The 12,436-nt window shown below is 53.3% G+C and overlaps 1 protein-coding gene across 1 annotated transcript in view; it reads left to right on the top strand.

Annotated features, from left to right (window-relative positions):
• The window catches only part of CDH23 (cadherin related 23), a 388,293-nt gene that overhangs the window by 129,455 nt on the left and 246,402 nt on the right, over window positions 1–12,436 (top strand). Inside the window, exons 7-8 of the mRNA XM_052640480.1 lie at window positions 1,232–1,360; window positions 10,107–10,185. Of these exons, the coding sequence (XP_052496440.1) occupies window positions 1,232–1,360; window positions 10,107–10,185 (208 nt within the window). The remainder of the gene's footprint in view (window positions 1–1,231; window positions 1,361–10,106; window positions 10,186–12,436) is intronic.

Raw genomic sequence — 12,436 nt, 5'->3', positions numbered from 1 at the left:
AGAAGGAAATGGCAACCCACTCCAGTGTTCTTGCCTGGAGAATCCCAGGGACGGGGGAGCCTGGTAGGCTGCCGTCTCTGGGGTCACCCAGAGTCAGACACGACTGAAGCGACTTAGCAGCAGCAGCAGCAGAGTCCATAGAGGTCATTCCCGCGAGTCCCTTCATCTCACAGAAGAGGAAGTCGAGACTCCAAAAGAGAAGATAACTTATTTGAGGTGACTTAGCAAGTCAGCAACTGGGCTGAGGTTAGGGCCTCAGATCAAGACAGATCAAGTCAAAACGACTTGAGTTGAATCCTGGCTACACACTTATCAGCTGCGTGACTCACAGCAAGTTACTTAACCTCTCCGAGTCTGTTGAACTGAAATAACGGGCACCCCACCAAAGCGAATGAGGTGTCTAGCACAGAGCCTGGTGTATAATCTATTCAGCACGTAGTTTCTGTTCCTCTTGGCTATTGTTATTCAGTAGCAGCAACTATTTCACATTTAGGATAATAGAAGATGGGTTCGGCTTTTCTTTTTTGGTGAGCTTTTATGGGACTACATTTCCAACTATGAGGGTTTAAACATTGCCTGCTTGGCCACATGGCCTGCATGGCCTCTCAAGATTCCTTCCCAGAGTCCCCCAAATGTCACAGGCCCCAGAGCTCCCCCTACTGCTTCTACCAGCAAAATTGCTTGACCAGTCAACCCAGAGTGCAGGGCAGGGATGCAGGGCCCAGACTAGCCCCCTCTGCGGTCAAAGGACTTTTCTTCTGAGGAACTCTCCCATCCTAGTCAATCCCTTTGTTGTCCCTGGAAGAGAGGGTGCAGGAGGAAGGCATGGAGGGAGCAGTGGCCCCCAGGCTGAATCCAGAGAAGGAGCTAAGGGCAGCACCGTTCCTTTATCCCAGGGCAGTCACCCCGCCCACCAGAGGTCACACTGGTCAAGCCTGGGGGCGGGGGGCAGAGATGCGGCTCTGCCCTAGCCCTGCTCTTTCACAGTGGATACGCCACCTTCCACTGGGCCTTGAGGGCCCTGTTTGTGTTTTCCTGCGCAGGTCAGAGATTACTGAGTGTTCTTAGAGTTCCTGAGCTCTGTGTGCTGATGTCCTTCCCTGTGGGAGTGTAGGAGCACGTGTGTACATGTGCGCACATGTTTGTGCACATGGATGTTGTGCATGTGTGTCCATGTGTGTCCTCATCCATATCACTTAACCTAAGCTGATGTATTCTTTGTCCTTCTAAGGATCAAGATAAGACCAGGCCTCTGTCTACCCTGGCCAACTTGGCCATCATCATCACAGACGTCCAGGACATGGACCCCATCTTCGTCAACCTGCCTTACAGCACCAACATCTACGAGCATTCTCCTCCGGTAAGACCCTCCCCGGCCCTTGTGAGACATCCCTCTGCACTCTCGGTGGGCATGGAGGCCCTGTTTGGTGGGATGGGCTCCTTGGTGTTCCTGACTCCCACGTGCCTGGCAGTGATGGGTGTCCCAGTGCAGTGAAAACCCAACCCCCTCATACACCCCACCTCCTCGCTCTTTCACTTCATCCCCAGAGCTCTCCAAGGGACAGAGAGAAGAGACTGGCTAGTGCGAGTGAAGGGCAGCAGTTCAGAAAGCTTCATGTGGGGTGATGGGGAATGGGGATGCCCGTGGAAAATCCAGCCTGAGCTGGAGAGTGAATTTGGACTCAGCCAGGCTCACCAAAACATCAGTGGGGCTCAGCCACACCCTCCACGGGTCAGCTGGTCAATCCACCTCTCTTGGCCAGCCAACACTGCCCAAGTTGGTGGCCTCTTACCATCTGCCCCATGGACCCTCTCAGGCTTGGCTCCTCCCTGAGAGCTCACAGCTCCTGCTGCCCCTTCTAACTGCCCAGACTTTGGGTTTCTCAAAGCCATGTGTTCAAGAGAGGTACCTGGCTGGCCGTGGTCTGATTTTGTGCCATGTCACAAGGTCACAGGTTGCCAGCCAGCCTGTAGATTGACTGCCCATGGGCCCTGTGTCCACTGTGGTCCAGTCGACTGTGAGACAAAGCATACTGCTGCCCCTAGGCAGGGGCTCTGAGTGGGCAGCTTTGCTCAGTTGTGGGCCAAGCAGGCAGTGCCCTGCATCCCACTTCCGGTAGCCATCCGTGCTTATGTGTGGACTAGAATAGAATCCCCGCACTGGGCTGATGAATTAGAAAAGGCGGCTCCTCTGAGCAGACACCACCCCTGAATGTGCAGGGGAGCAGCTGTATGGAAAGAAAACTGTGCCTTTCCTTCTGTAGGAACTCAGTGTGCTTAGGGGAAGGAAACAGCTTTGAGAGCAAAGCGGGGTGCCCACCTGATCGTGTGGCTATTCAGGACCCCACCTGCATGTCTGCACAGCTCACCGGTTTGGGTGCAAGTGAGAGGCAGGCTTCCCTGACCAGATGGCAGGCTGGGCTCCTGGACCACCGCAGGCTAGGAAGCCTGCTCCCAAGTTTGGTACTGTGGTCTCTCCTGCCTGTTGGCCTCTTCCAAGCACCATGCTGCAGGCTCCAGGTGTGAGAGGGTAGGCACTTCCTTCTTGGGGCTACTTGCGGGCTGGAGGGTCTGACGATCCAGGTGGCCTCCTGTTGCCGGTGTCAGAAGCTGCTTTGAGAGTAGAGGGGGACATCTAAATGTCCCCACTCCAACCCTTTCTTTATGAGTGGTCCTTGGACAGCAGGAGTTTAGACTTCAGAGACTGAACTCCGCCTCCCCCAAACCTCTTTGCCAGTAAGCCCATGCACGCTCAGCCTGACCTTTTAGGTGGGGTGGGTCCTTCCACCTGTCCTCAGCCTCTGCCGTCCCTTCCAGAGCTTGTTGCTCCTGCTCGGTGCACTCACCCTTGGCTTCTCTCCCGGCCTGTGAGAATAGTGCAGCGGGAATGGGCTCTGCTGTGGACATAGCACACCATGGGTGCTCAGGAGGTAATTGTGGAATGGATGAAGGCATGAGTAAACGAACGAACAAGTGCTCACTACCGAGGCCAGCTCTCTTACTGTCCTGTCATCCTCATCACACCTGGTGACTGCTCTACTCACCAATCCGAAACCCACCCATCTGTTGGTTCCCAGCTCACTGACGACCTTCCTTAGAATTCTTTTCCTGGCTTCATCCTCACCGGCCCACCAGGCAAAGCCATCTCTCCCTCCTCATCTCTGCTGGAGTCCCCTGGTCCTTAGGCTGCGTGATTACCCTCTGAATTGTAGCCACATCTGTAACATTCACTGATGTGTAAGTGGGTTACTTTGAGGCTCCTGGTCATCAGGGTGGTTGAGTCTTTGGGTCTCAAACCAGGGCCTCCCAGGGCTTTGTGCCCAGGGTTGAATGCAGGAAAGACAGGCAGAGCCAACTTGTAGATTGAAGTGAGGATGGGACGGTGGCCCAGCAGCTGGAGGATCTCAGAACAGGTCCCTGTACTACCATGCGCTTGCTTGGCCAGATCACACAACATCCAGAACTCTTCCTCCTTGTCTCAATAGGGCCTCCTTGGGCTGGTGGTTTTAGGAACTGGAGCGCCTAGTCGTCTAGCGTCAGCAGATATTAGAATGCGGGGGTTTTGTGTTTGGATTGGGTTGGGAGGTCCTAGCTTCAGCCTCATCTCGGAGTCTCAGTGGTCAGCAAGAAGGGTGTTGGGGTGAGTGTCCTCTGAGACCCTTCAGTTTGTCTCACCTTTCCCAGCATCCCTGTATTGTAGCAGAGTAATACTAAATCAAACTATTACTACAGGTGTTTTTTTTCAGATCTGCAGGTTTCTGAGTCCTCCTGGCCATTCATTCTATTTTTCATTCGTTTACTCATCCTCTAGACGTTTATGAAGTCCCTGCGCTGTGCAGGGTCTTGTGCTAAGCCAGCCCCTCTCCTTCCCAGAAGATTCCACAAGCCCCTGCTAGGATGACTGCTCAGGACAGGCAAACAGGCCCTTGCTCCCCTTGGCCTCCACCCTCCTCATGCTCAGTTTCTTGGCAACTGATATGGTTCTTTCTCAGGATGAGGGACCTTGATATCTCTTTTGGAGAAGGCAATGGCACCCCATTCCAGTACTCTTGCCTGGAAAATCACATGGACGGAGGAGCCTGATAGGCTGCAGTCCATGGGGTCGCTAAGAATCGGACACAGCTGAGCGGCTTCACTTTCACTTTTCACTTTCATGCATCGGAGATATCTCTTTGCCTTGATGGTTGTTCCTTTGGCTCCACGAGGCCAGTAAAGTCCATGTCTGGGGGGCTCCCAAAGAGCAGATCTGAATCCCGCCTTTTGTGTGGTGACCAGGCTCGGGCAAGCCAGACAAGGAAGTGAGTTGTGGGGTTCGGTCTCTCCCAGCACCCACAGAATCACCTCCATGTCCACACACCTCTGCTCTTCCTCCCTGCCTCCAGACTTGAAAGTTTACCTCGCCTCTTGCCCAGTTTCCCATACACCCTAAGCCTGATTTTTCCAGGCTTCTAATCAGTTTCCGTGCCTTGATCCAGGCCTTCCATGTCCCTTTACAGTGTGGAAGCCTGATTTAATGCAGCAATTCGCAGGCTGGGCCAGGGCTGAGGAGCACGAAGGCCTGATTAGTCCTCCGGGGCCAGAGGCCCCAGGCGTCCCCCATCCCCAGCCCTGCCTCTGTTGGTCCGAGGGCCTGTGTCCAGACCCTTGCCCACTCCCCCCACTCCCCCTCTTTATCTGCGGCTCCCAGCATGTATGCCTCCCTCTATCAGTGTATCAGGCCAGCATGCCTCATCTAAAGTGTATATATTACCTAATAAAATCCTTCTTATTTGGGATTATTGCATCAAATTTTAATTTCCTCACTCGAGCAGCAGCATGTCGGCCTGCCCGTCAGTGAAGGACCGATAGAAGGTGAAAAGAGCGGATAAAGTGCACAAATTACTGCCAGCCGATGCCTATCAGCCCTTTGACTGGAATTGACTGGAATTAAGGACTGAGAAATAGGATTTTCTGCCTCAGAATCTGCTGTGGCAGCTCTTGTCGGAAGTCCCCTTCAGCCCCCTCCGTTCTCCTCCCCACCAAGGGCGCCTCCCACTCCCCAAGCAAACTGCAGGTTGGCCTTTCAAGTCCTTAATCCTGTCATGGAAAGGGGGCGGGGCTGGGCCAGCAGAGAAAGAGGCGGACAGCCCCCACCGCCAAGGCTCCAGCTTCAGCCACTCTCCTGGCCAGCTTCTTTGTAAAGAGGCAGCCACAGAAGGGAGGGTCGTGTTCCTTCTAGAGGAATCCCTGCTCCTCTTGACTCTGTCCCGACTTCACTACTGGCACCCAAACCTCAGAGGCAGGAGCTGCCTGGCAACCCACCCCTACTCACCAGAGCTTGGGACTTTAAGCAAATCCCTGAACCCTTAAGCCACAATTTCTCCACATGTACCCTCACTATGAGGACAAAACGGAGGACCCATGCGGGGGCCCAGCACAGTGCTTGGCGCACAGTAGGTCCTCAACTAATGCTAGGTCTCCCTGTGAGATCCTAGCTGTTCTCTCTATAGAATGGCCAGGAAGCACCTTACCTCCAGCATAGGGTTGATTAACCTGGGTCCTGGGAAGTCTGCATTTGCTGAAATTGTTTGGAACATCGCATTGTGGGCATTGTCTGGGAAGAGGTGTCTTAGCTTTCGTCAGAAGCACATGGAGAAGCACAGGCCCCAGAGAATAGTGACAGTCACTTTTATAGCTTTTTCTGCGCACCCAGTGCTGTTCCAAGTGCTCCCTGCATCAGCTTGCTGAGGTGTGAGGACTGTTTTATACCCATTTCATACGTTGGGAAAACCAGGCAGTGAAAGGTTAAGTAACTCAATCAAAGGGTTCACACCCTGGCAGTGTAACCACAGAGTCAGACCCTTAACCCCCTTGCTGTACTGATCTTCCCACAATATGGAGTTGGGACCCCACAGGCCTGTGTACCTTTAGCCTCCCTGTGGGAAGGCGGGGCCTCCTCTTTGCACTGGGGGTTCTTATGAAGGGAAGAAGCTCCATAGCCAGGTGGGCCCATCTCTAGCCTTTGGGGCCATCTGTTCTCCTGGTCATACTCTGGTGCTTCTTGAACTGGAGTCCCTCTCTGGAGAGCCAGCCAGCCAGAGTGCCCCCTTGTAGAGGGGCCCAGGGCAGGCACGTCTCCATCTCCTCATCTTAGGAAGTAAGTTTCAGTATATTGAAAATATAATCACTGAAACTCTGAAACAAGAGCTATGGGCTCCCAGGAGCCCCCATTCCTCTCTGTTAATTCCTTCTCATAACATTTCCCGTCTTTGTGGCTGCACTTGTATTAAAAGCTCAGGGTTTTATTAAAAATGGATTTATTTATCCAAAAAGAGATGAAACCCAAACTTGTCAGGAGCCTTTCAGAGCTCATGTTGTAGACACTCAGGCATAGCTCTTCCAGGTCCTTGGCTCACTGCTGGACCCCCTGAGTCCCAGTCCACCCAGGGGGACTCCAGGCCACCCAGCTCGGGGCTGCCCACGGGAAGATGCTCACAAGGCTCTGAAAACTGAGGGCTCCCTGGCCGCCAGCTCCCCTATCTGCACAGGCCAGCACTGGCCCCCCCTTTACTAAGTGCTGCTGAGGCTCACTGTGCTGGACCCAACCAGCCACACCAGGCCCTGGCTGTTCGCCTGTGGGCATGCAGCTGTCCCCTCAAGGCTTACTATTTGCTTTTTTGTTATTATGTGATTTTTGGCTGTGTAGAGTGGCATGCAGGGTCTTAGTTCCCTGACCAGGGGTTGAACCCATACCCTCTGCAGTGAAAGCATGGAGTCTCAACAGCTGGACCACCAGGGAAGACCAAGGTTTATTGTTTGACTGTCTGGAATGGTGCTTTGGTAGGCACTGGGCCCAGTTGACCTGGCAGTCCAAGCCCTGCCCTCAGCAGGCCCAGGGCAGCCAGAGAACCCTCAATGCTGGAGCACCCAGCGTGGGTGTGAAGCCATGGGCTGTGGTCAGATGGGCTATGAAGCCCTTTCTGGCAGCTAGAGCCTCAGATCAGAGTCCCATGCTCTCAGGACCTCCTCCTGGGGACATATCCAGGAGGTTTAAGAGGTGAGACCAGGAAAAACATACCCCCAAAAGGATTCCCCTGGAGTGACGGGGGAGCCCTTTGTGTAGACCCTTCAGATGTAATGCAATGAATACTTCCCAAATGACCTTCCATGGACTGCTAGGTCCAGGGCTATCAAGATGTTACGTGAAAAGAGCCTGTCTTCAGCTCAGAAGGCCTGGGAGAGCAAAGGTTGATGGATCTCTTTATCACTTTGCTACTTTGGGGAGCCTTTACCACATTAAAGCAGGTTGTGCATCTCCAAGGGGGGGATGGGGGTATATGTTTCCCCACGTTTGACATGAACTAATACTTATGTTAATACTTGTGGCCCATAGCCAAAACTTTCATAAATTACAGTTATCATTATTATATTTATCATATAACCTGTTACAGAGGCAGCATTGTCTGGTGAGCAAGAGCATTTTGGAGCTAAAGTACCTGAAATCGAATCCTGGCTTCACCATTCACTCCTTGCGGTGGGACCTTGTAAAGGTCACTTACCTCACGGCCCTCAGTTTCCTCAGCTATAGAATGGAGCTGTCTCCTGGAGTAGTTGTGAGGGTGAAATGAGTTAAGGCGTGAAAGGTGCTTGCAGCGGCGCCAGGCACAGAGCCAGTGCTGGAGAAGGAGCCCTGCTGCCGTGGGTGCCTCGCACTCTCTCGTACAGCTCAGGTTCTCAGAACCCACTTCAGGAGATACACCCTTAATGGCATCTTTCTCTGACTTTGTAACAGTCTGTTCCCCACCCTCCCTGCCACCCCGACCCAGGGGAATCTAGACAGAGCTGCCATGAGGGTTGGGGTTGAGGGAAAGGTATGAAAGGAAGAAGTCAGGCCTGCTCTCTACGCAGCCTCAGCCTCTGGGTTGTGACCATTTCTCTGCAGTAGACGTTTCCTCTGCAACATTCTCACCTTCCTTCAGCCAAACCTGGGGGTGTTCCAGATTGCCGCATAGCCAGGCTCAGGAGAGGTGGGGGCAACAGCTCTGTGTGGGTAGCACTGCCCCAGGAGGGTAAAATGGCAGATGCCCCTCCTGTGTCCTGACAGCAAGACCAGGAGGAGTCGGGGAGGCACCGTGTCCCCCAGGGCACTCCCTCCGGGGCAGAGTCCTGCATGTCCGGAGCCAGCCTCTCTCCATAGGAGAAGGTGCTCAGATGGGGGTAGAAGGTGCAGCCTGCAGGCTTCAGTCTCTAGCTGATGAATGGCCAATGCTTGAGAGTCTCCATGGCTATTAGAGACCTTCATCAGACATACAAATGCCAGGGCTGGTATCTCCCTAGGCATTGGGTACAGGGCGGTCCTACTTTCCCTCCCTCAGCTGTGAGACCTACAGGCTGGGCCAGAAGCTAGGCAGACAGGGCTGGTGTGATAGGGCCTCCAGAGCGGACTGAAGGTTTCCCCAGGCAAGGGGCGACTCAGCAAGTGGTGGTGGTGAAGTTAGGATCCAGTTGTTCATATGTTCATTTATTCAGTGAGTCAACCAGCCAGTTGATATTTGTGCAGGCTAAGTTGCTTCAGTCATGTCCAACTCTTTGCAACCCTATAAACTGTAGTCTGCCAGGCTCCTCTGTCCAAGGGATTCTCCAGGCAAGCATGCTGGAGTGGGTTGCCATGCCCTCCTCCAGAGGATCTTCCCCACCCAGGGATCGAACCCGTGTCTCTTATGTCTCCTGCATTGGCAGGTGGCTTCTATACCACTAGCACCATGTGGGAAGCCCATTGGTATTTGAATGTGTCCATTATATGCCAGCATCTCTTCCTAGAGAGTCTTATACCTCCACATCCCTGCCAGGGCTGTGTCTTTTGCCTGAAGCACGTTCCTTTCTGTTTTCTCTCTCTGGCAAGCTACTCACTCTTCATGCTTGTGTGTATGCTTAATAGCTCAATTGTGTCCAGCTCTTTGCGACCCCATGGACTACAGCTCGCCAGGCTCCTCTGTCCATGGGGCTTCTCCCAGCAAGAATACTGGAGTGGGTTGCCATGCCCTCCTTCAGGGGATTTTCCCGACCCAGGGATTGAACCCAGGTCTCCTGCATTGCAGGTGGATACTTTACTGTCTGAGCCATCAGGGAAGCCCAAGAATACTGGAGTGGGTAGGCTACCTCTTCTCCAGGGGTTCCTCCTGACCCAGGAATCGAACTGGGGGTCTCCTGCATTACAGGCAGATTCTTTAGCAGCTGAGCTACCAGGGAAACCCCACTCCTCATGACCCATCCTGAATGTCGCTGTTTGTACAGCTCTTTCCTCCTGGTGGACTTCTATACTTTGAGGTACATTCATGCCTCCAGGAAACCCCGTGTCTGTATAGCAGTGTCTGTCCATATATCCTTGACCCCTTACCACAGATTGTGTGCTCCTCAAAATCAGGGGCATTCAGGTATTCCAAATCAGGTATTCCAGCCCTGGGGGCTTCTCCCCAGGTGCTGTGGGGAGAATGAACGGGGTGGAGGATGGAGCCATGGGCGGCAGGAGCTGCTGGTCGCAGTGCTGGGTGGGGCGTGGTTCAGAGGGCTGTGGTGGCCACCACAGTTGCCACGGTCATCCCTAGAGACACCCACTTTCAGGATTTATGATGCTTTCATTCACAGAACAGTTCATCCTTGATGTTCTTCTTTACTCAGGTCCTAGTGAAAACAACGTCCCAGGATTTTGTGTTATTCATTTTAAGATTGGGGCAAACTGAGGCCAGAGGAGCGCAGCAAACTCCTGAGGTCACACAGCAACCTGATGAGTTCAAGATAGAGACCAGATCTCTTGTCCTGCGGCTGGTTGCTCCTCTATCAGTTCTTCCCTGGGTGGTTCATCCGAATGAAGGGAGATGGGGAACGGAAGAGGAAGTGAGCATCAGCAAGGTTGGGCCTCTCCAGTGGACACTGAGGTGTTTGCCTGGGGCCTCAGTGTGTCCCAGGAATGATAGGGGCAGCTAAGGTCTCTGTACTCGGCCCCTACTTCCTAGACTGACCTGAGGTCCCCAGGAGGAGGGAAGCTGTGGGTGTCAGGACAGCTACAAGAAGAACAGCACCCTGGGGCCTGGCCTGCCAAACTCAAGTCCTTTCTCTTTCCCACCCAGGGCACGACAGTGCGAATTATCACTGCCATTGACCAGGATAAAGGACGTCCCCGGGGAATTGGCTACACTATCGTCTCAGGTAAGGCCTGGGGTGCCCTAATGCCCCACCCCTACTTAAGAAGAGCCACTCTCGGAGTGTCAGGCTCTGTGAGTGTGTGGGACAGTGGCCTGAGGGGACCTGTCCCCAGGGACAGCCCAGGCCAGAGGACTCAGGAAGGAGCTCCCTAGATGAAGGAGGGAGGAGCAGGGGAGGAGAGGAGGAGTTCGCAACAGAGGCTCGGGTGTGGGGGGCCGCTTGGGTGATGGTGGGGACGGGAGTGTGCATTGCTCTCCGAGGTCTCCAGTGTCTGTGCACTCTGGGGCTCTGAGCCCAGGTTGTTGGTGATTCTTGTCTAACCTGCTGCAGTACGCTGGGTTTTTCTTTGTTTGTCATTACTTACTTGGTGAAAAGATGGCAGTTTTTACGTCATTTTAGAACTAATTCAGCTGCAACTTTGGCTGATTTCATGCTCTCTTCACATTTCTGACCATTAGACAGTCACGTTTATCTGGAATGTTGCAGAGAGGCACGTGAGCCCTCCTTTCCCACCTAGGCTCTTGGTTGAGCAGAGCAGTGATGAGTGCAGAGAAAGTTCTGGTTGGTGGGACCCCTGACTCCACATCCCTGCCTAGAGACTAACAAAGCAGCAGCTCCTTGGCCGTCTTGGGTCTGGGTGGCTTTGGAGCATGGGGGCTGGTGAGAGGTGCAGGAGAAACTGCTCACTCATTCACGTCTGGATCAATCTGTCGCTATTCTCCCACCCCACCCTGGCCTCCCTGCCCAGCCTGCTGGTGAGTGAAACGCGAGCATGGTGCATCTGCGGGGGTGGGGGCGCTGTCTCAAGGCCAACCCTATTGCCCCTCCCTACCACACTGCCAAGAGAGTAGACTTGGCATTTAGGGGCATTTTCTCCCTAAAGCTCAAGACACCAATGTGCAGTGATCAAGAATGTGGATGGAGTCTCTTGAGCATACTATCTAGGGGTGGATCTCCATACCTCAGTTTCTCATCCATAATATGGGAGCAGTAAGAATGCCTACCTCGGGTGGTTCAAAACTCAGAAGGCTTATTGTATGTAAAGACCTTAATAAATGTATCTAAGGTATTGATACTTTGTAAGTGTTAACTGTTATCAATGTGCATGCGTGCATGCTTAGTTGCTCAGTTGTGCCTGACTTTGTGACCCCATGGACTGTCACCCTCCAGGCTCCTCTGTCCATAGGATTCTCTAGGCACAAATGCTGGAGTGGGTAGCCATTCCCTTCTCCAGGGGATCTTCCTGACCCAGGGATCAAACCCAGATCTCCTGCCTTGCAGGCAGATTCTTTACCATCTGAGCCACCAGGGTCATCCAATAACACCTTCAGGATGCTGAGGGTTAGGTGGTGGGAGGGAGACCAGCCACATCCTTGGGAATGCAGGAAATCGGGAACTGTGGGCTCTCTGTAACCTGCAGCTTCTAGCACAACTGTTAACTGTGCTTCTAAGTTCACGGGACCCTAAGACCCAGGGTGAATGTCAGACCAGCTCATGTGGTGAGCGGCAGCAACAGCAGTGTGGGTTTGGGCCTGTGTTCCCCCACCCCTCTTCCTCCCCATTCTCATGCCCAGCACAGGGCTCCACAAGAGTAAAGTCCAATTTGTACTTGTAGAGTGGATGAATGGATGGATGGATAAATGAATTAATGTATGTTACTCTAAGGTGATGGGTTTTCAAATTCCATTTTGCCCAAGAATCACCTGGGAGCTCCTACCAAAAATGCTGAGTCCTTGGCATCCATGAAGGTTCTAGGGTAAAGCCCAGGAAAGGTCCTTTCTCCTTGAGCCCCAGAAGCAGCTGGTCCTCAGGCCAGGATATGGGAAAGGAGGTCCTAGGGAGGAAGCCATTCTATAAGAAGGCAGTGTCCTCTTGGGAATTAGTGGACTCACTCCTGGTAGGCAAAGAAGGGAGGCCCATGCTGGTGCTGGTCTCCTTCATGAGTTTGTCAAATTGGGAAGCAAAACAAGTGCCTCCCAGTAACAAGGGGCTTGTGCTGGAGATCTGAGTGAACACCAGTGAGCCCCAGGGCTGATGGAGTTGGGGGCCTAGTATAAGCTGGCAGCAAGAAGGGGGCACCTGGCTGGGTAGGGGATTGTCTCCTCTTTTCATTATCTCTGGGTTGGTTCTAGACATACTCCCAGACAGGAGTTGGGGGCAGAGAGTCAGGACCTGGCCCAAGGTCGTGGACAGCTAGGAATTCCTCTCTGATAACAGATGACCATCCTCCAAAGCATTGGTCTATTTCCAGTCT

This window comes from Budorcas taxicolor, chromosome 5, assembly GCF_023091745.1.
Source record: "Budorcas taxicolor isolate Tak-1 chromosome 5, Takin1.1, whole genome shotgun sequence".
Lineage (NCBI taxonomy): Eukaryota > Metazoa > Chordata > Mammalia > Artiodactyla > Bovidae > Budorcas > Budorcas taxicolor.
Note: the sequence above shows the minus strand (reverse complement) of the source record. Positions and strands in the feature narration are given on the sequence as shown.